The sequence below is a fragment of the Festucalex cinctus genome, chromosome 15, assembly GCF_051991245.1.
Source record: "Festucalex cinctus isolate MCC-2025b chromosome 15, RoL_Fcin_1.0, whole genome shotgun sequence".
NCBI classification, from domain to species: Eukaryota; Metazoa; Chordata; class Actinopteri; order Syngnathiformes; family Syngnathidae; genus Festucalex; species Festucalex cinctus.
Genome location: NC_135425.1, coordinates 25,847,905 through 25,867,532, shown reverse-complemented (window position 1 = coordinate 25,867,532; position 19,628 = coordinate 25,847,905). Strand labels below are relative to the sequence as shown.

At 42.8% G+C, this 19,628-nt stretch overlaps 1 protein-coding gene across 7 annotated transcripts in view; it reads right to left on the bottom strand.

Annotated features, from left to right (window-relative positions):
• Positions 1-19,628, bottom strand: part of ntng2b (netrin g2b) — a 69,306-nt gene that overhangs the window by 3,378 nt on the left and 46,300 nt on the right. The window contains exons 6-32 of one of the 7 annotated variants that reach the window (XM_077496498.1): positions 12,239-12,328; positions 11,997-12,137; positions 11,808-11,927; positions 11,538-11,696; positions 11,359-11,454; positions 11,085-11,237; positions 10,874-10,981; positions 10,573-10,731; positions 10,357-10,467; positions 10,061-10,219; positions 9,842-9,952; positions 9,659-9,757; positions 9,502-9,585; positions 9,320-9,418; positions 9,148-9,228; positions 8,976-9,059; positions 8,800-8,883; positions 8,642-8,722; positions 8,465-8,548; positions 8,298-8,378; positions 8,135-8,221; positions 7,948-8,058; positions 6,930-7,031; positions 6,603-6,716; positions 4,860-4,934; positions 2,673-2,840; positions 299-433 (exon numbers count right to left, since the gene is read on the bottom strand). In XM_077496498.1, the coding sequence (XP_077352624.1) occupies positions 299-433; positions 2,673-2,840; positions 4,860-4,934; positions 6,603-6,716; positions 6,930-7,031; positions 7,948-8,058; positions 8,135-8,221; positions 8,298-8,378; positions 8,465-8,548; positions 8,642-8,722; positions 8,800-8,883; positions 8,976-9,059; positions 9,148-9,228; positions 9,320-9,418; positions 9,502-9,585; positions 9,659-9,757; positions 9,842-9,952; positions 10,061-10,219; positions 10,357-10,467; positions 10,573-10,731; positions 10,874-10,981; positions 11,085-11,237; positions 11,359-11,454; positions 11,538-11,696; positions 11,808-11,927; positions 11,997-12,137; positions 12,239-12,328 (2,976 nt within the window). Of the gene's footprint in view, positions 1-298; positions 434-2,672; positions 2,841-4,624; positions 4,935-6,602; positions 6,717-6,929; positions 7,032-7,947; positions 8,059-8,134; positions 8,222-8,297; positions 8,379-8,464; positions 8,549-8,641; positions 8,723-8,799; positions 8,884-8,975; positions 9,060-9,147; positions 9,229-9,319; positions 9,419-9,501; positions 9,586-9,658; positions 9,758-9,841; positions 9,953-10,060; positions 10,220-10,356; positions 10,468-10,572; positions 10,732-10,873; positions 10,982-11,084; positions 11,238-11,358; positions 11,455-11,537; positions 11,697-11,807; positions 11,928-11,996; positions 12,138-12,238; positions 12,329-19,628 lie in introns of those variants that run through there. The other 6 variants (XM_077496500.1, XM_077496502.1, XM_077496499.1 and 3 more) reach the window with 6 other exon arrangements.

Genomic DNA, 19,628 nt, shown 5'->3' with positions numbered 1-19,628 from the left:
ACACACTTGAAACATGTTTTTATTGGTGGCAGAGGTGGCAAAAGCATTCGTCGGCCTATGTCCTTGTGTTGACTTGACCATTGATTTAAGTGACCTCTTCAGGTCAGAAGCTGCATCAATGCCTTCTAGCGTAAAAATCGTATAAGTACGTTTTTGGGAGTGAAGGACAAAGTATTAAAAAAAAACGTATTTACATGTTTTTGGGTTTGAATGAGTTTAAAAAACAAAAAACAAAAAAACATTGGCCATAATACATGTCACCATTGTTTTTGTTTTGTTTTTGTTTTGTTCCACTTACGATAACAGCCTTGTTTCCAGTAGTAGCCCGGCAGACACTCGTCGCACTTGGCCCCGGTGGCGCCGTCTTTGCACTGGCAGAATCCCGTGCCGTTGCAACGGTCGTGGAAGGAACCCATCTGGTTGCAGTTGCACTCTGACGGGGGGGACAAAAGGCCAACGTTTGTTAATGTTTGATTTGTATTCCGGGCGGGTTGACTCGTGCTGAAGCATGCGTGCCCTTTTCACACAAAGTTATTGTTGTTCTGTATCACCACGAGCAATCTGGACACCGTGTTGCCATCTACGTCACGGTTTTGTCCTCAGACGCCCGATGACAACTGGGAGACCGAGAAGAGGTAGAGAAGGTCCCCAACTAAACTCCAGTAATAGTTGTCGTTTCCACAGAGCTGTCCAAATACGTGCACGCGAGCAGTTATTTGAAGCTTTACATACTCTGCAACATTTATGCTAATTTCTGTTAGCGTGTCGATTGTGTTTGTCGTTATATTATAGCATTAAGCTAGCTGACGTCTTTTAAATGTAGTGGTATAGTTTGGTTGAGGGTTTTTGTGTTTAAATATGCAATATTTACAGTAGACTTTAACTGAGAATTAAAAATAAATAATCACAAGCAAGCGTCTCATTTGGAAAGAGCTGGAGTAAACTTTGCTGAGGAATACAGCGGTGCCTTGAGATAAGAGTGAGCCAACTTGAGAGTTTTTCGAGATGCATTTATACGGATTTATTTGAGAGGTTTATTTTCGTTTTGATGCATGAGCCAAAATCGGAAACGTGAGCACTTGTTAAGGTAGCAATCAACTCAACTCAACAAAAACAGTTTGGCGGAAAAAAAAGTTTTTATTCTTTACATTCATTTTGCTTTTTGTTTGAACAATGTCCAACAAAAAACACGTTGTTTTTTTTTTTTTTTTAAATGTTTTTTAATGTTTTTTTTTTATGACATTCAATTCAATGAGGAAAGATTATTTGAACGTACTTACCGAACAAATTGAATTCATATTTTAAGACTATACTTCCATTATTTGCGATGTATCAAAAAAAAAAAAAGTTTGTAGTAACGAAACGCTGACGCAGGAGCTGTAATTGTCGAAAAATAAAACGTCTCATATGGCCATCTGTCAGAGTGCTCTTTGGTTTTATTGAAATGCAAAATCCTCCCCGCGTTATCCTCATTAGTCTTTGGATTAGCGTTACGACATAAATACGTTTCACATTTTCGCTGAGGCTGACTGATGAGTCGCTCGCCGATAATTTGCCATTTTGATCACAAGTGTTGACTCGTTTCTTGATGACAGCTGGCAGCTTCTCTTTTGCTTCAAATCAAATTGGATTATTTACTGTAAAATGAAATATTTACACAAGTTTAGTCCAGATTACGCAATATGGCAGCTATGTGGTTGGTATGTGTGTTTGTGGGTCATGTGCATTAATAATATCGGGATTACAAGCGGCGGCCTGGCTTAGTTGGTGGCTTTTCCCAGGAGAGTTTGAACCGGTTTTCGGTGGTTTTTGGCCGCTTGCTATCGGGGTCTCATTTGTGCTGACTCCAACCTGGTGAGACAAAATTACAGCTCCGAATTCCCAATCGGCAAGACCTCAATCCTTTCTATTTATTTGGCTTTTTGGAATTTATTTATTTATTTATTTATTTATTTATTTATTTATTTATTTATTTATTTATTTATTTATTTATTTATTTATTATCTTTTATTTATTATATATTTTTTAAATTTATTTATTTTTTATTTATTTTTACATTTAGCGTCTTTGTTGTTTTTTGTTTTTGTTTTTTTAAAGAGGAAGTCAACCCCATTTTTTTTTTTTTGACAATATGTTCTATGCAGCCACACTAGTCTAAATATGGTATTCTAGTTAATCTTACGTGAGTGGAATATGAGTTAAGAAGCAAAATCCAGCAGTTTTGATCAATATCAGAAGGCGGCCATTTTGCCACTTGCTGTCGAGTGAAAATGACATCACCGTTACTCAGGTCTCGGGTAACAAGCAATCGCAGCGCCGCTTCAGAAAACAAGTGAGCTCTGATTGGCTGTTGCCTGAGCCCTTTAAGTAACTGTGATGTCATCTTCAGTCGACGACAAGTGGCAAAATGGCCCGCCCCCTGAGATGGATAAAGAGGTTTTGCTTCGTAACTCATATTATAAAAATGTAATATTAATCAGAGTGTCATGTTTAGACTAGTGAGGTCACATATAACATATTATTGCCAAGAAATGTTTCAGGTTGACTTCCGCTTTAACACTTAAAGCAACTGACATTTGAATAGAAACAACTCCGCTTTCTCCGTCGCCGATTTTTACCTATGGCAGACGGTAACATATCCCACCCTACGCACACGCACACAAGCTCCCCACCGATGCAGACGCTCTCGTCGTCCAGTTCAGCAGAGGCGTTGCGGAAGTATCCCAGTCTGCAGTGTTGGCAGTTCTGGCCCCTGGTGTTGTGCTTGCAGCTGACGCACGTGACAATTTTCAGGAACTCGAGGTAGCTGCAGCGGTTGGAGTGGCCGTAGCATTCACAGTCTTAAAAAAAACACAAAAAAAAACAGATAATGGGTGAGACACGTTGAAGTTATTCCTCGGGAGGGCACCGTCCTGCTTTGCTTTGAAGTCGCCGGAGAGATTGCGACGGGGAGAGCGGCACACTCTAATAAGATTCTTGGAGAGCGGCAAGTGATAAATGTCGGAAAGTTTCGACGTCGGTGCGCAAACGGATGGCCCTCGGTGTGCTTTATGAGCCCCATATTGGCTCAATAAAGACGGACCACTCCCTCACCATTACGACACTCTCTCGCAGTTCGCTGACTCGGCTTGGCTGCAGCGCTGATTACTGCTGGGACCTCCGCCCGCCCGCCTGCCCGCCCGACGGCCTCCGATGCTTGTTTGCAGCTGCGCGAGTCAAAGCGTGTTAATTGTGTTTGGGAAGTGTTATGTCATGTCATTAGCTGATTAGAAGCTAAAGAGTCGTGGAAGCTACGAGTGAGGGAAATTTGTTGTTGTTTGTCGGCACGTTTGTGGTTAGCTCGTTCAAACAACGGACAAAAATGGATCACAGGCAGGGTTACAACCGAAGCCCCCAAAGTGCCCCCTCGAACAGATGATCCTTTCTCCCATGGACGAATTTGACCAATTGGTTGCATCCCCGTCGACAAGAAGCATAAAAATCAGACCACATCACCACCGTCAACAAGTTCGTCGTGCAATCGGTTTGAACAGCTTTGTCGCCGTCAAACTACTCCAAGGCAATTTGCGCCATCCATGGCAGGTTTGATGAAACAAGATCTCTTCCCGACAAACCACGCGGCTACTACTTCCACTGCTGCTAACACAGAACTCCTGGGGCAAAGCCAGGGAATGGCCGTTAGGAGGTCTACACTGGAACTCGGCTCAATTCACGACAAAGCTTTGCCAGTACCGACTCCAGCTTGTTTAAAAGCTTTCAAGTTGCCGCAGCTCCAGTTTTATCACTCAACAAGGCATCCACTGGATCAAGCTTTTGTTAGCTGCTCAGTTCCAGTGCAGCTCTTGGAATGGATGTACCCTGGCTGTGCGCGAACGCCTGCTTTAGGAGTTCAGCGCTTTGATCAGTGTTGGTAGTAGGAAGCAAATGAGTAAAGTTTCAGAACGGCTTGCCTTGTAGGAATGTTGAGGCAAGCCTTTTCCCATCTCAAGCAGCAGTGCGGATGAGCTACGTAGGCGGGGCCCCCACGCCGCCAAATAAAGGCCGGCGATTATTTCAAGTGAAAGCTACTGCTCCACATTCTCACTGTGATTATTCTCACCAAGCCCGCTGCCTAATTACGCCTGGATTAAGCTTCAGATGTTGGCGGCGACCGACGGTGAGCTGTGAGGCAACCCCCTTTTTTAAGAGTCATTTACCAGGCATGTTTATGCAAATATGCATTTAAATGTGCATTAAAAAGTGGTGGTTTAGCTGTTTAATCAGCCATCACATTATTATTTTATTATTGTTTGGTTGACGACGCGGCGTGAATAATGAATGAGCAGGTTTAGAGGAAGTCAGCGAACGCGGTGCCGTAAAGTGCCTCTCTCAGCACGGAGGGAAGCGAGCAGGGGCGGGGGTGGGAAGAAGAAGTACCTGATTAAATATAAATGGCCAATTACGCTGCAGACTTGAGAGAAGCATCGGGACCCTGCTCGCCAAATCAACACCACGAGTCAAGATGTTTCTTTATTGCTATTTATCAATCGCGAGCTACCATCTTTTTTCCCGCTAACAAGCATCTTTTATGAAATCGAAGCTTGCCGGTTGTCTGGCTTAAGTGTGCAAATTGGCCTACACTTACCTTGATCATGCATGGAATGCAAACACAACCACACAGGAGTCTCAGATGCATGGAGGGAATAGAAGATGAAAAAAAAAAACATGCAATGAAAGGAATTTTTCCACAGATTTCTTTTTTTAAGTACTGCTAGTTCATCAAAGTGTGATGAAAGGCTACCTAAATTACAGACGCACGCATTCGCACATTTGCGCCAAACTCCCGCCATGTGGTGGATGACCCTCCGCTCGTCTCTTACCTTTGAAATGATCATATGTGATTCCAAACAAATGTCTCGCCCCGGGCTGGCCTGACATCAAGAGTTTCAGGAGCCCTTGAGGAGTGAAGTGAACACGCTTGAGAATTTGCTTGGCCACAAATTGCACATTGTCCTGCAGGGTAAAGTCTACAGCGCCAATGGCCAAACGGTTTTCTTTATTTACAGAAAAGAAATGAAGGACGCAAGTGCTACTCTGACATCATTTCCATGTACAAGGTAAATTGTGTTTATCCCGACAGTCCAACTCAACTCACTTCGCAGCAATTAGTAAATTGTCAGAGCAATTCTTGAAAAAAGAGACTTCAAACTCTCGAGTTCAAGTTTACTGTCAAACTAAACATCAGAGAGCAACACCTTGTGTATTTCAAACAAGAATAACTTTGCTTATGTTCCCTAGCTTAAACACATAATGGGAAACACCATAAATGGGCAGTAGTAATTACGCTTTAAACATCGAAAGTTTTGAACAAAAAAAAAAAATCTGTGTTTTCTATGAATGTATTATATTATACAGGCCCCAGTGGCCAAGTAACGCTGTGCAAAGATGTGCAAAGTGCTTAATTCTACATATTCAGTTTATTACGTTGTATATGTTTTATAAAGTAAATATTTTAGATTGCTATTTCCTTTTGTTAAAACCATAATACAATTTTTTTTGTTGGGTTTAGGAGCCTGGAACTAATTGCTTGCACTTCTGTTGATTTCAGTGTAGAAAGATAATTTGGGATGCGAGCATGGTCACGGAACAAATTAAACTCGTAAATCAAGGCGCCACTGAATAATCTTACCTGGCTAATTGCGATGATTGGAATCCATTCCTCAGTTATTTCCTCAGTGCGACGGTCGAACGGTTGCTTTTATTACCACTTTTCTTTTATTACCCTTTTGTTCAGCCTTTGATGAATAACCTACGGATTTTCCTGAAAAAGCGTGCTAATGATTCCCTGTGCGCCTGTCGGTTTTAAAAGTCCTTATCCACAACTCTGTGGAAATTCAGGGTAAATGTGAAGTAGGGGACGGGAGCAATAAATCAGCTGCTATGGATGCCACCCTACCTGTGACACTTCCGAGTTGAGCGGCTCGAAAATCTGTTGGGTTCTATTACGTCATTTTGGGGGCATCAAACAACAGGAAAAGTAATTGGTCGAGGACATAAGCCAGACAGAAGGTGATGGCTATATATTCAAAGTAAGGTTCAAAATCTTCCACAGGTTTTGATGCACTGTTTTTGTTCAAATATACGTACAGGATTATAACGGCCGCAACATCGATGCTAGTTTCAGTAGCCCCGCCTATGGTGTTTCACATTGCGTCTTAGCATTAAGCTAGCAGAGATAGGCCAAGCTATGTTGGTCTTAAATACATGTGGAATTATCTTTGTTTTATGTTAGGTTTAACATTAAAGTTAACCTAAGGAAGTTGAAGGCTCTTTTTTTGGAGAACTGTTCTGACAATTTAGTAATTGTTGTGAAGCGTTGTTATCTGCCAATAAAGCCCTTGTACCTTTAATTTTTGCTTGCAAGCCCAAGCAGAAAATCAGCCAAATGACAGCACATTCACCAAAACCCCCCCAAAAAAATTCGGAAGTGGGGTCACTTATATCTCAAGGCACGATTGTATTGGCTTACAAAGAGGAAGGAAAACCCCGGTAACCTCTTAACCTCATCGTGATGATTCTAAATCCCAGTGTGACGGCTAATCCGCTGCCTGTTTCAGTTCTACCTTTATGCTTTTTCTCTCTCCTCTCTTCCTTCTCCTCCTCCTCTCCGTCTTCATTGTGCTTCCCAAAGGAGTCCGGCCTTTCATGAGCGCCTCCATCCCTCTCGCCGTGGTGCGCTACAAAAGCAGCAACATCTCGCAAATCAATTTGTATCGACGTGGAACTCACAAACTCAGGCTGTTTTACCGGAATAGATTGGCAAGACGGCAACGTCTAATGATTTATGACAAGCCTCCCCACTCCAACGCAAATCCTTCTCCTTCCCGTTTATTTTCAATTCCCAGCAAATCATGCAAGTTATTTCATACAACGCGGCTACAATGAGATACCTTTCCTCTCGGGCTTTCTGTGTCGATGCGTCTCCTTGTCAGCAGAACTTGTTGATTTGCGACTGTGCGTCTCCTGGGAGCGTTCCTTAAGATTGTGGAAGACTGAAACAACCGCTGTTGTCATTGACACAACAAAAAAAAGCATGTGCCGCAGATCTGAACAATAAAAGCTTGCTGCCCCAGGGAACTCTGGTTTCTTGCAGGAGATACGTTCCAGACCTACCTGGCCTGGTCTGGAACGTATTTCCCATGGTGAACCTGAGGTTCACTGTTCTGCCGTACAATAAAAAGTAACAATCGCAAAACCTACATGACGATTGTCGGGATGCAGGTTATGTTCATCCACAGGGATTGGGAAGTAAACCTCTCTACTCTTCTTACTGCAGTGGCCTGAAATTTGTACATGTTGGAATTCAACCAAAAATGTTGAGAAATAAATGGCCAACAATACAGAAGAGGTTGTGTTGAAGTGTTTGTCTGATCTCCCTCCCAGTAGACTTCTAAATTGGAATTAACGTCCTGCATCGCATCGAACTCAAGAATATGTTCACCTTCCTTTGATTCAATGCTCCAGGATTTCCATGACCCGGTTGACTGAGAATCTACACAGACAAACAAGCAACAAACTTCACTCTGTCTCCCTTTGGCCCTTAGGCGGGATAACAATGATGCTACTCTTTTGTGAAAAGTTGATCGCTGTAGCTGTCACAACAGCAAATCTTTTTTCTCTGTTTCCAAGGCCCTCTTTTTTTTTTTTACACTGTCGAACATATCTAGCGCCTCATTGTTGTGTCACAAGTAAACAGGCGGTCCAGGGACGGCATTCATCACCTCAAATAAAATCGGTGGATACCTCCCGTTGCGGTATTCAATGTTGTTGCCTGCCTCATCTCTCCCCATCCGATGATGAAGTTTGTTGTATCTGCGTACTACTTCCCAAATGCCTCGAAATACCTTCACATCTACTGTAAATGATCAAGGCTATATTCAGGCCACATTCCTTTTTCAGATACAGTACCTCCCATTTGGCTGAGTTCTTCCTCACCATGTCTGCCATTCTCATGCTCAGATGAGAAGTAGCCATTGTGACCATGAGTCTCATGTGCATGTCCTGCAGAATTGTGGGAAACTAAATGATGGACAAGCGAAAGAAGAAGTGCAAGTTGTAGCTCACTGCTGGCTATTTATGGAACTTTAAACGATACCATGTCTGTCATCCTCATGTTCTGACGAGGAATGTCTGTGGCCATGGGTCTGATGTTGATGTCCCTCAGACTTGTGGGACACTGTCGCTGAAAAGCAAAACAGGAGTGCAAGTTTTCAGTTGCTGGACACTTCTCATTTGACTGTGATGGTCTTCTTCCTCACCTTCCCTGTCATCCTCATGATCGGGTGAGAAAAAGCTGTGACCACGAGTCTCATGTCCGTGTCTCTCAGACTTGTGGGAGACTTTCACAAAAAAAGCAAACAGATTTTTGTCTTGCTTGAAATCAAAACGATAGCCCTGATTTGACTTTGGCTGACTTATTCCTCACCTTCCCTGTCATGCTCATGCAAAGATGAGAAATGACCATTGTGGCTATGAGTCTCATGCCCGTGTCTCTCAGACTTGTGGGAGACTGCCATGGAAAAGCAAAAGAGGGGTGCATGTTTTTCTCACGCCACTGTAAAATGATAAGACTTATTTGACTTTGATGGTCTTAATTCCTCACCGTCCCTGTCATTCTCATGCCCAGGTGAGAACGTATGATGTCCACTGCGCTCATGCCCATGTCCCTCAAATCTCTGTGAATCTATTTGATGGATAAGCAAAGCAAGAGTTTGATTTAATCTTTAAAAAAAATGACAGCATGGCTGTCTTCTTGCTCACCATCTCTGCCATTCTCATTCTCGGATGAGAAATGGCTACTGTGGCCATGCGTCTCATGTCCATGTCCCTCAGACATGTGGGAATCTATATGATGGACAAATGGAACTGTGCAAGTTAGAGCTCATTACTACTGAACTTTATGAAGATATCTCTCATTTGGATGTCATTTTCCTCACCAAGTTTGTCATTCTTATGCTCAGGTGAGAAATGGACATCGTGGCCACGAGTCTCATGTCCACGTCCCTCAGACCAGTGGGAAACTATTTCATGCACGCAAAGCAAGAGTGCAAGTTATAATGCCAAGTTGCAAAAGGAACCTCTCATTCGACTTCTTGCCATCTTATTCACCTGCGCTGTCATTTTCATGGTCAGATGCCAAAGTGCTATGCCCATGAATCTCATGCCTATGTCTCTCGGACCTGTGGGGAACTATGTGATGGACAACCAAGAAAAAAAGGGTGCAAGTTTCCATCTTTAAAAAATTACAGCACATCCTCACTACTACTGGACTGAATAATACCTCTCATTCTACTGCCTTCTTCATCGTCCTGTCTGGCAGATGAGAAATAGCCATTGTAGCCATGAGTCTCATGTGCGCGTCCTTCAGAACTGTGAGAGGCTGTTAAGGACGAAACGTGGATTTTCATCAACCTAGACTCTAAAATGATACATCTCATTTGACTTGGGTGACTTTTTCCTCACCTTCCACGTCATTCTCTAGCACGTATGAGAAAGTACGGTGGCCATGAGTCGTCTCATGCCCATGTAGCTCAGACTTATGGGAAACTGTCATTCAAAGTAAAGCAAGGTTGCAGCACACTACTCACTACAATTCAACAAAAACATTTTAAAAAGATACCTCTCTTTTGATAGGCTCCTTCATCAACTTCATCCTCATTCTCAGGTGAGAAAGCACGTTTGTGGCCAAAAGTCTCATTTTCCTCATGCTCATGGAGGTCTTTGACAATCAAAACAATGAAGCAATTTACATACGTCCACTATTGCTACTCCTATGACAACGATTCAAACGTGATATTCTTACTTTCAGCTTCTCTTTCTTCATCACTGCCCTCCCCGTCCTTCTCATGCTCAGATGAGAAAGAACTTTCATGTCCATGAATTTCATGTTCCTCAAGACCATTAGAAATTACCACTATAAAAAGTAAAGATTTAAGTTCAAAATAAGTTTTTTAAAAATAAATAAATTTTAGGAAAGGCGTTCTACTTTCTACAGCTCTGCATCTATGGGAGATGACAATACCTGCAGTTATTTTTTCCTTCTCATGATCAAATGAGGTTGTCACTCCATGGCCATGATTCTCATGAGGAAGGGAAACTCTTCTATGTTTGCCTCCCTCGTGTTCAGGTGAGAAAGTGCCTCTTTGGCTCTGAGTTTCATGTTCCTGAAGTGCATGAGAGACTGAAATACCATCAAGCAAAGATGTTGATACATTTTCTTCTGATTTGTGGCCTTTGTAAGAGACTGATTCTCATTTACATTCTCATCTCCAAGATAGCAGGCTGCTATAATAACTACTACACTGTGTAAAGTCATACCGTCACTATCAACTCTTTTATTAGGAGTATCCTCATAGTCCTCATGATGAGACGAGAAAGTTCCTTTGTGGTTGTGAGTCTCATGTCCCTCGAGAACATGAGGAACTAACACTATATTAAAAAAAAGAAAAGAATATTTATATTTAAGGTAGTTTTAAGGTGTAAGGAAACGATTTCTACTTTCCACAGTGCTGCACCTATAGGAGATGGCAATACCTTCAGCTTTTCTGATCTTCTCATGTTCAAATGAGGTTGTCATCCCATAGCCATGATTCTCATGAGCAAGGGAAACTCTTGTATGCTTGTCTTCCTCGTGTTTGGATGAGAAAGTGCCTCTGTGGCCGTGTGTCTCATGTTCCTCAAGTGCATGGGAGACTGAAATGCCATTGACGAGCACAGATGTTGATAAAATTCTACAAATTTTAAGGATAATTGAAGAACTGATTTACGTGTATAGTCTAGTCGCTAAAAGGAGAGGCTGCTTATAGCCTCTTCTACACTTTTGTGAAAGGTCTACCTTCATTTTCAAATCGTTGTTCATTGGGAGCCTCCCCATGGAACTCGTGGTGTGATGAGAAAGACCGTTTGGGGCCAAGAGTCGCATGTTCCTCAAGCAGATGAGAAACTAATACACATAGTGAAGATTTAAATTTAAGCTGCGTAATTATAGGGTTTAAGGAGAGGGCTTCTACTGTCTACAATGCTGTATCTACGGGAAATAGCAATACCTTCATCTGTTGTTTCCTTCCCATGTTCAAATGAGGTTGTCATCCCATGGCCACGATTCTCCTGAGGAACAGAAACTCTTCTATGCTTGTCTTCCTCGTGTTCAGATGAGAAAATGCCTCTTTGACTCTCGAGTTGCTCAGGTGTCTGAGAGACTGAAATGCCATCCACGAGAAAAGATGTTGATTGATTCGAAACAATTCTCATGTAGGTTCTCATCTCTAAGATGAGACGCAACTATAGTAGCTTCTACACCACTTTGATGAAAAGTCATACCTTCACTTTGATTGGCAGTCTCCCCATGGCCCTCTTGGTGAGATGAGAACGTGCCTTTGAGGCTGTGAGACTCATCTTCCTCAATCACATGAGAAACTAAGATTTTTACTCAAGCTGAGTTCTACGGTTTAAGGACGGGCTTCTACTCTCTACATTTGATCTATGGGGGATGGTAATACCTTCAGTTCTTCTTTCCTTCTCATGCCCAAATGTGGTTGTTGTCCCATGGTCAGGATTCTCATGAAGAACAGAAAATCTTCTATATTTTTCTTCCGTGTGGTCAGATGAGAATGTGCCTCTGTGGCTATGAGTTTCATGTTCCTTAAGTGCGTGAGAGACTGAAATGCCATCGACAGGCAGATGATACATTTTCTATGTTTTAGGCTGATTCTCATGTACAGATGAGAGACTACTACAGGCAGTACTACACTACTTTTGATAAGTCATACCTTCACTTTCAACTTGTCTTTCATCGGGAGCCCCCCTGTGGTCCTCGTGGTAAGATGAAGAAGTGCCTTTGTGGTCACGAGTATCATGTTCCTCCAGCACATGAGAAACTAACAACCAAGCTGAGTTGACAGGTTTAAAGAAAGGGTTTCTACTTTCTACAACGCCGCATCTTTGGGAGATGCCATTACCTTCATCTCTTCGTCCTTTCTCATGGTCAAATGAGGTTGTCGTCCCTTGTCTATGATTCTCATGAGGAAAGGAAACTCTGTGTTCAGATGTGAAAGTGTCCCTGTGGCCTTGAGTCTCATGTTCGTCAAGTGAGTGAGAGACTGAAATGCCATTGAAAAGCAAAGACGTTGGTAAATTTTTTTCCCCCTCATCTCCAAGATGAGTCTGCTTTAGTCACTACTAACACTCAAGTTAGCACTACCTTGAATTTGTGAATTGTACTTCCACCTTTCATTGTGCTCAGATGAGGTTTTGTGGCCATGGGTCTCGTGTTTCTCAGGCTTGCGGGACGCTGTCGTAGCGAAACCATCGAGGGGAGGGGAAAAAAAAGCATCAATAGTACAATCGACAATGACAGAAGCTTGCCATTTGCTAGGATGACCTCTTACAAGGCCTTTGCTAAAGCCTGGTACACATATAAGCATTTTTCAAATTTAACAGCTTTGGTTGTAAGGTGCTCAGATAATCTCATCACAGCTCCCTCAACAAACATAAAGATTATCATCTCAACACTGGTCAAGATTCCAGTCCTCCGTGGGAGACCTCTCGCGTGATTATACGTGATCTAATCAAAAACGGAAGAGGGGGGAAAAAACCCCCAAACAACTTGGAACGATGAGACACACCAGAGAAGACAACAAACGCGACGAACTGGAAGTAATGATGGTGGTTTGCGGACTACTTCTCCCACGACCTGGTTCTCCATGGTAGAGGTCCACTGGACTTTGTGCTTCTGGTCGGACATGCTTTCTGATATGCTTGTTTTTGTATACGCGCACTTCCGTCTGTTTCAGTTAGGGCGCCTCTTGATTGGCTACATTCCGTTTGACGTCACAGTTGGTGGCGCAGGCGCACCTCGGCGTCCCCGCCGACGTTAAGATTTTTGTCGTAAATATTGACCATGTGCAATATTTAAGACTGTCGGCCCCCGACTGGTTTTGGACCCAATTTATCGGGACAAATCCACTCTTAACACATCTCACATATAAAGATAATCTTATGAGACAAAAGATTGTCGGGCGTTTGAGGTCGGAAAGGGGCAGTATCTTGACAAAAACAGCCCGATTTCTCTTTATTTGTGAACCAGGCTTAAGAGAGTCAATGCAACCCTTACTCAGAAATGACTTGATGACTCACCCACTTATCTTTGTTCTTCCCAGTAATAAAGGAAGTGGGAAATCTATGCACTTTTGTTCTTTTAAAGGTTTTAAAAACCATATCCTGTAACATCTTCTCGCTATTGCACCCCTCGAATCAATATAGCCTGTAAAGACCAGCCAGGACATACTGTACATCCCGCTTATGCATTTTTAACTATCTCAACGCTTCCCCTTCCTTTCCATCCTTTTTTCTCCCCCTGCATTTTTTTTCCATGCTCTGCTTTTCCCAGAGGGTGTTTTGCCTTTCCCAGAATCCTTTGCGTCAAGTTCTCGGGGCTACTGCGTGTAGGGGAGAGATGGGAATCTAGTTCAGATGGAGCTTTCTAACTCCTCACGCTTGTTCATAAAATGGAAATGTCTTTGTTGTTGTGTGGTTGCCGGATGACAACCCCGTGGGATTGTTTAAACACGAAGCTACACAACTGATTAAAACATTTGATTTTTGTCATGCCATTGGCCACCAGAACCCGAAAGTCCTCTTCAGACCCTATCTTGCATTGGATTTGTTCTAATGACGAGCAAAGTTGTCAATCCTGACATTTCGTCTGAAACAGGGTGGCTAAATTAATTTTGAAGCTATCATTTAAAGTGATTTCAAAGTAAAATATCAATACAACACTGATGATGACATCATCATGTAGTTCATGTATAAGTTAAGTCGTGACACTTTCCGCTAGCGTTGTGATTGGGTAGAGCGCACGTAACGGAAGGCCAAGTATTAATTTAAACTTTGAAAGTTGTGAGTTGTTTCGATTTCTTTCCCCCCTCCCGGGGAGGTTTAGCGTTTTGTGCATGCATGTAAAGCGAAATACACGTCCGTCGTTGAGTGGCCAGAGCTTAGCAGCCCACTAGAGACCACCGCGCCGCATGCTTCCATCTGTGTTCCACAAACCCTGGAGGTGTTTTTGCACGGGCCGTGCTCGTCTCCAGTGGCTTCCCTTCGGAGAGGGGGGGGGCATCCTGTAAGCATCCCACTTTAAGGCAAATCTCGCCGCCGCCCACTCTCCCACCCCCCTAACATCCTCCCCGGGGCTCCAGCAGCTGTTTTGACTGCGCCCGGATCATCGTTGTCGTCGTCATCATCTCGCATGACTGGCACAACGCCATTGCTGCATCTCAGCAAAGCGACCGCATCCGTGCACGCTGCACACACGTGAGTCGATACCGTTAACAGTGGCAAGAAACTTCTGTGGGAATACAGAATCATAATTTGAAAAGGCTGCACTTAAAACTGCTGGATTGAAGTTGAATTCGCTCAGTCAAGCTGCAGAATCAAATTTAAAATTATGCTACTGGTTTATAAATCGCTGAAAGTTTTGGGTTCTGAATACATTAATTAACCCAGTAGGGTTCTGAGCTCTGCAGACTCCAGTCAATTAGTGGAACCCAGGTTTCAAAGTAAACACATTAGATATTGTTGAAAGTCAAGTGGTAGCTTGACTTAGAAAAGTATGGACATAAACGAAGATTGACTGTATCAGCTCACATAGAAATGGAGCAGTACAACAGGACACCACAAGGGGGAGACAGAAGTAATACGATGCAGCTTGAAGTTGCTTTGCACATATTTAATGTACAGTCGTATATTCGTGCCTCTGTGCGTCCATACTGGCGTACTGGGAGAGATCCCTGGTGCTTGTAATTGTTGAAAAAGTCCGGGGCTTTTTTTTAATTGGCATTGAAGGGTTCTTATTTTTTATTTTTTATTTTTTAAGCTGCGCTGCATCAGTTACACGAGGACACGGCATGTAAATGCAACGAAGAGCTGCTGAGCGGGCTAGCGAATTAGCATAGGAGATGCTGCCTCAGATTGTTTATCCAGAGAACGCCTCATCTTCCTCCACCCTTTCAAACGCACGCACACACACACATGCACACATGCGCAGCGTGATGAGCGTTCACACAGTGAAGAGTGTGATTTCACACTGCTGACAAAGACTGAACTCCAAAGCTGTTCCACGAGCCTCCCATCACTGGGAGAATATTTATTTTTTACCCTGCAGAGAAACATCCGGACTCCTCAAGGCTATTGCGGCCATAAAATGACATTTTGCACTGCATGGCGAAAGCCTTTTTCCAATTTTACATTGTTTACATTTTTTTTTTTTTAGCATTTAGTGGTGTGGCCTAATGAGTGCCATCAGGATTGTGTTTTTCACTGTTTGTCATGTTTAATAGATGGCTTAAAGTTCATTGACGACTGCGGGTCTCCTTGCCCACCTATCAGGGCATCACGGCGATGTACCTTAACTCATTTGCTCCCAAAACGTGTAAATAAATGTTTTGTTTTGTTTTTATGTTTAAGTGCCCCAAAGACGTATTTATACGTTTTTTTGTTTTTTATGCTAAAGCATACAGAAGGCTTTGACTGCAGCCTCTCAACTGCAAAGAATGGTTGCAGAAATGGTAGTTATTGCACAGCCAGCAGGTGGCAGCAGAGCAAAGGGGTTCAACCAGGGCCATCTAGAAAAACAGCTAAATTACTGACAATTTTAAATAGATTTGTGAAAACTGATGAAACTTAGCTGTCGTCTAATGCTAATTGCTGCAAAACGGAAACTGATAGAAACATACTTTTTTTCTCCTGATGAAAGAGGAGACTTTAATCTTTCTTTTGATAGGTTCCATGCTTTTATAGCAATAGAACACAATATTTTGTGGGCCTTACAAAATCAGTCAAAATTCAGCAAAACAGCCGGGAGCGAACGGAATTGCTTCTGTGAAAATGGCGGTGAGTGAATGAGTTAATTGCTCTATTTTTGTTTTATGTTACTTGAACAGAGGTTGGAAAATTGCTTCCTGGAAGTTTGTAATTTTGCGAATGTCTACTTCGAATTATGAGTAACAAGTTTGGTGTTCATAGAATTAAAAAAAAAAAAAGCTCAGGCCTGGTGCTTGAGGCTTCCCTGATCTAAGGGGCTTGGAGGTTGGGAGTGTCAGTGTGGGGCATCTGATTGTGTTAATATCACGGCAAATATTAATTGGCCTTAACCCCTCGTGGAGTGCTCCATCATTAATTAGTCATAAGTACGAGAGCGGCGCAAACTCCACTGCGGGCGAAGCGTTAGCGTAACAGCTTGTGACACAATTGGGACGGCACTAGTTGTACACGGTGCCTCCTCCAGGTGGCCAAGTTCTGGACCAGGTTTTGCCATTTTAGCGGCCGTTCTCACAGAGTAGAGAATCGAATTGAGGAATGTTGTATGCTTTGTTTGTATGTGTTGCTGCTCTGCGTGTACAGTAGCAATTGTTTGAAGGTTTTGAATGATATGCTAAATTCGGGTAGCTCCTCTATTCTAATTTATATTATATCTTAGCATTAAGCTCTACTGGACTTCCGTCAGCAAAAATAGTATGTTGTTGTTTCAGGTTTATAATTGCAATGGTCTATGACGTAGCACAACTTTTGTTGCGATTCAGTTTCTCAACTGATTTCAAAATAGTTTGTTGGCACCAAAATGGCACAAAAGGTCTAAGCAAAAAAGTTTGAGTTTTTCTGGAATTAACGGAGTGTAGGTTCTTGTTTTTCTTTGTGCGTGTCCTGTGATTGGCTGGCGGCCAGTCCAGGGTGTGTCGCTTCTCGCTCCAAGGTCCGCTGGGATCGGCACCTCGCGCTCACCCGCCATCCAGCAGTATAGAAAATGGATAGAAGGACCTACTATATGCTTATATTGTATTTTCTTAAATAGGTTATGGGAATGAAAGCGGATTTATTGCGCAGTTATTTGACAGGTGCCTGCCTGTCTGACTGTGCAGATGGACCGTCTTAAGTGAACACACAGCATTGTGGGTTCATGTGCTTTTTCCCGCTCGCTCGCACTCACACGCACACACGTGGGCGCGCGCTCGTAGTGCATTTGCATATAATGAGATCATTTGTCACGACGCCCCGCCAAACGCTCGCAATCATCGCCCTAATGCCACCTGTCACTCGCAGCATCCTCATGTCTTATTACGGCGCCGAGGTTACGCCGTCGATTCGGCCGCCGGCTAATGAAGACATTGCCATTCGGCCGCCCGCCGGTTAACGTCGGCGCGGGCGCTGTTTTAATGTGTCACATGATTTTCAGAGCATGCTCCCATCATCGTGCTCCGTCCGAGGTAGTGTTGAGTTTGGGCATTAAAAAAAAACAAAAAAAAACTAAAGGCTTTGATTAGAGGGGCTAGTGGGCGTATTGTTCGTGCGGAATTCTGCCAGGATAAATGCACCACCTATATGCACATAAATGCAACCTTTCTTTTTGTGTCCGAAATGCCCCAAAATACCACATGGTGGCGCTTAAAAGTATCACTTTGGCGCCATTTTTGTGGCTTCTTGCTGCCAAGGAATTATATTGAAGTGAGGGAAGGAGCTTCTATTAGTCATTCCGAAGCGCTGTTTAATTAAAAAGTAGTGCTTTGGCGGCATTTTGTGGTAGCTCCAGGTAAATTAAAAAAAAATTCGAACGTGGCGTCGATATTCGCTCTTCGTGGCGGGGCTTGCGCCTTATTCCTTGCAAATAACAACTAGGATTTGCTGGATCTGACTCCGCCCATCTGTCCAGCTGACCAATAGGATGCCAGCTGGGTGGATCAGACTTTCCTGCTAATCGCTTTTCATACAGCTCACCGTTTTCTGGCGACAGCAGAGTAGGTTTGAGCACTCTTCTAAATGCAAGCCATCAATTCTTCATTAAACATTTGATAGCCGCAAGAAATCGTGGAGAAGGAAGGAAGAAGGGAGAGGAAAGAAGGAGGAACGGAAAAAAAAACCCTGAGCTGGTCTTGAACCAGGGACTTGCTGCTTACAGAAGAGCACACTAACCACTATGCTATTCGTTCAGTTAGCTTCAACAGTGCAAAAGTTTTACTTGTAGTTTACGCAAGTGTCAAGCAGAACAGATTTTAAGACTTGAAGACACTTTGGCATTGCAAATGTGAAGGATAATTGATAAGTTCCCCTTGAAGCTAACATGAATGTTTTTGGAACCTGAGAGGAAGCTGGAGTAACCAGCCAATCACAAAGCATCTTTTGACAAACAACCAATCACACTCAAGTTAACTCAATCCTCAGTTATCTGCTGACCAAACTCGGCTATTTGCTGTTTGTGTGCTCTTCATAAAACACAGGATGTGTCATATAAAAGCTTTGGCGCCATCTTGTGTCTTTTTGGTTCCAAGAAAATACCTTGAAGTGACATTCGGAGCCGAAGTCGGCCATGTCTGTCAGTCAATATTGGAAAGATTATGGTAGTCGAGGTTATGGTAGGCGGCGTTTGTTTGTTACCCAAATACTCGAATCGGATTTGGTGGATCTGATCTACAAATCTCCGCCCCCCCCCAGCCCATCTGCCCAGCTGACCAATAGGATGTGAGCTCGATGGATCAGACACTCCCGCCAAGCAAATCCTCATGCGAGCGTGCTCGCTGACGTCATCGGGCAGCTACGATGACACGTTTTAATATCAGTCGGCACATTTGGAGCACCAAAAACCCTCCAAAGGTGATCCATAAGTCTGGCCCGAGCGCGCCATACGCTCGGACGAGTGCGCAGCCGCACGACAGTGAAGGCTGGAAGATGAATTCCGCTCTCTGCGCAGGAGCTAAAACAAGGGAGGCTTACAAATCTGCAGGGATTTCGTGTGACCCAGATGTTGATGTGTAATGATTTAAAAAAAAACAAAAAACGCTCGAAACAGCACAGCGCGCCAGAACAGCCTGCGCTTCACACGGAAGACGGCGGAGGGGGCCGATGTTGCTGCAACAGGCTTATTTTTTTTGTCTTGAACCTTTTTGTCGATTTTCAGTGAGTGCAGACACATTGACGAGGATTACGCAAAAACTGCACAAACAAAAAGATCCATCAACAGCAATCAATGGGAGCGAGCAGACCACAAGTTCTCTCTGAAGCGGGAAAATCGTCAGCTGGACTTAGACTTAGACTTAGACTTCGTTCCTGCCGGTACTTGTAACATGTACATCATTTATTTATTTATCCATTAATGTATTCATTTATTTATGGTGGCAAAAACCTGAAGTTGGAGTGCGGCGTGTGCACTTTGCAATAGGACGATCGTTTATTTTTCGGTGCAAAATAAGAAAATGTTTACACATTTAAAAATATTAAGACCAATTTTAAAAAAATAAAAGCGCTATAATTATGTAAGTTCCTTTTGGACCAAACATAATTTATAATAAAATATATTTATATATGCTGGCAAAAATTTGAAGTTGGAGTGCAGTTGAATAATTTTTTGGTGCAAAACAAGAAAATGTTTAAATGTAAAAAAAAAATTACAAAAATTAAGACAAAATTATTTGGAACATAATTATGCAAGCTCCTTTTGGATGAAACAAAATGTATTAAATGATTTTTTTTAATTTAAAAAAGGTCCAACTGTGTAAATTTAAACAACTCAAAAATGAGCATTAATAATCTATTTTTTTTTTTTA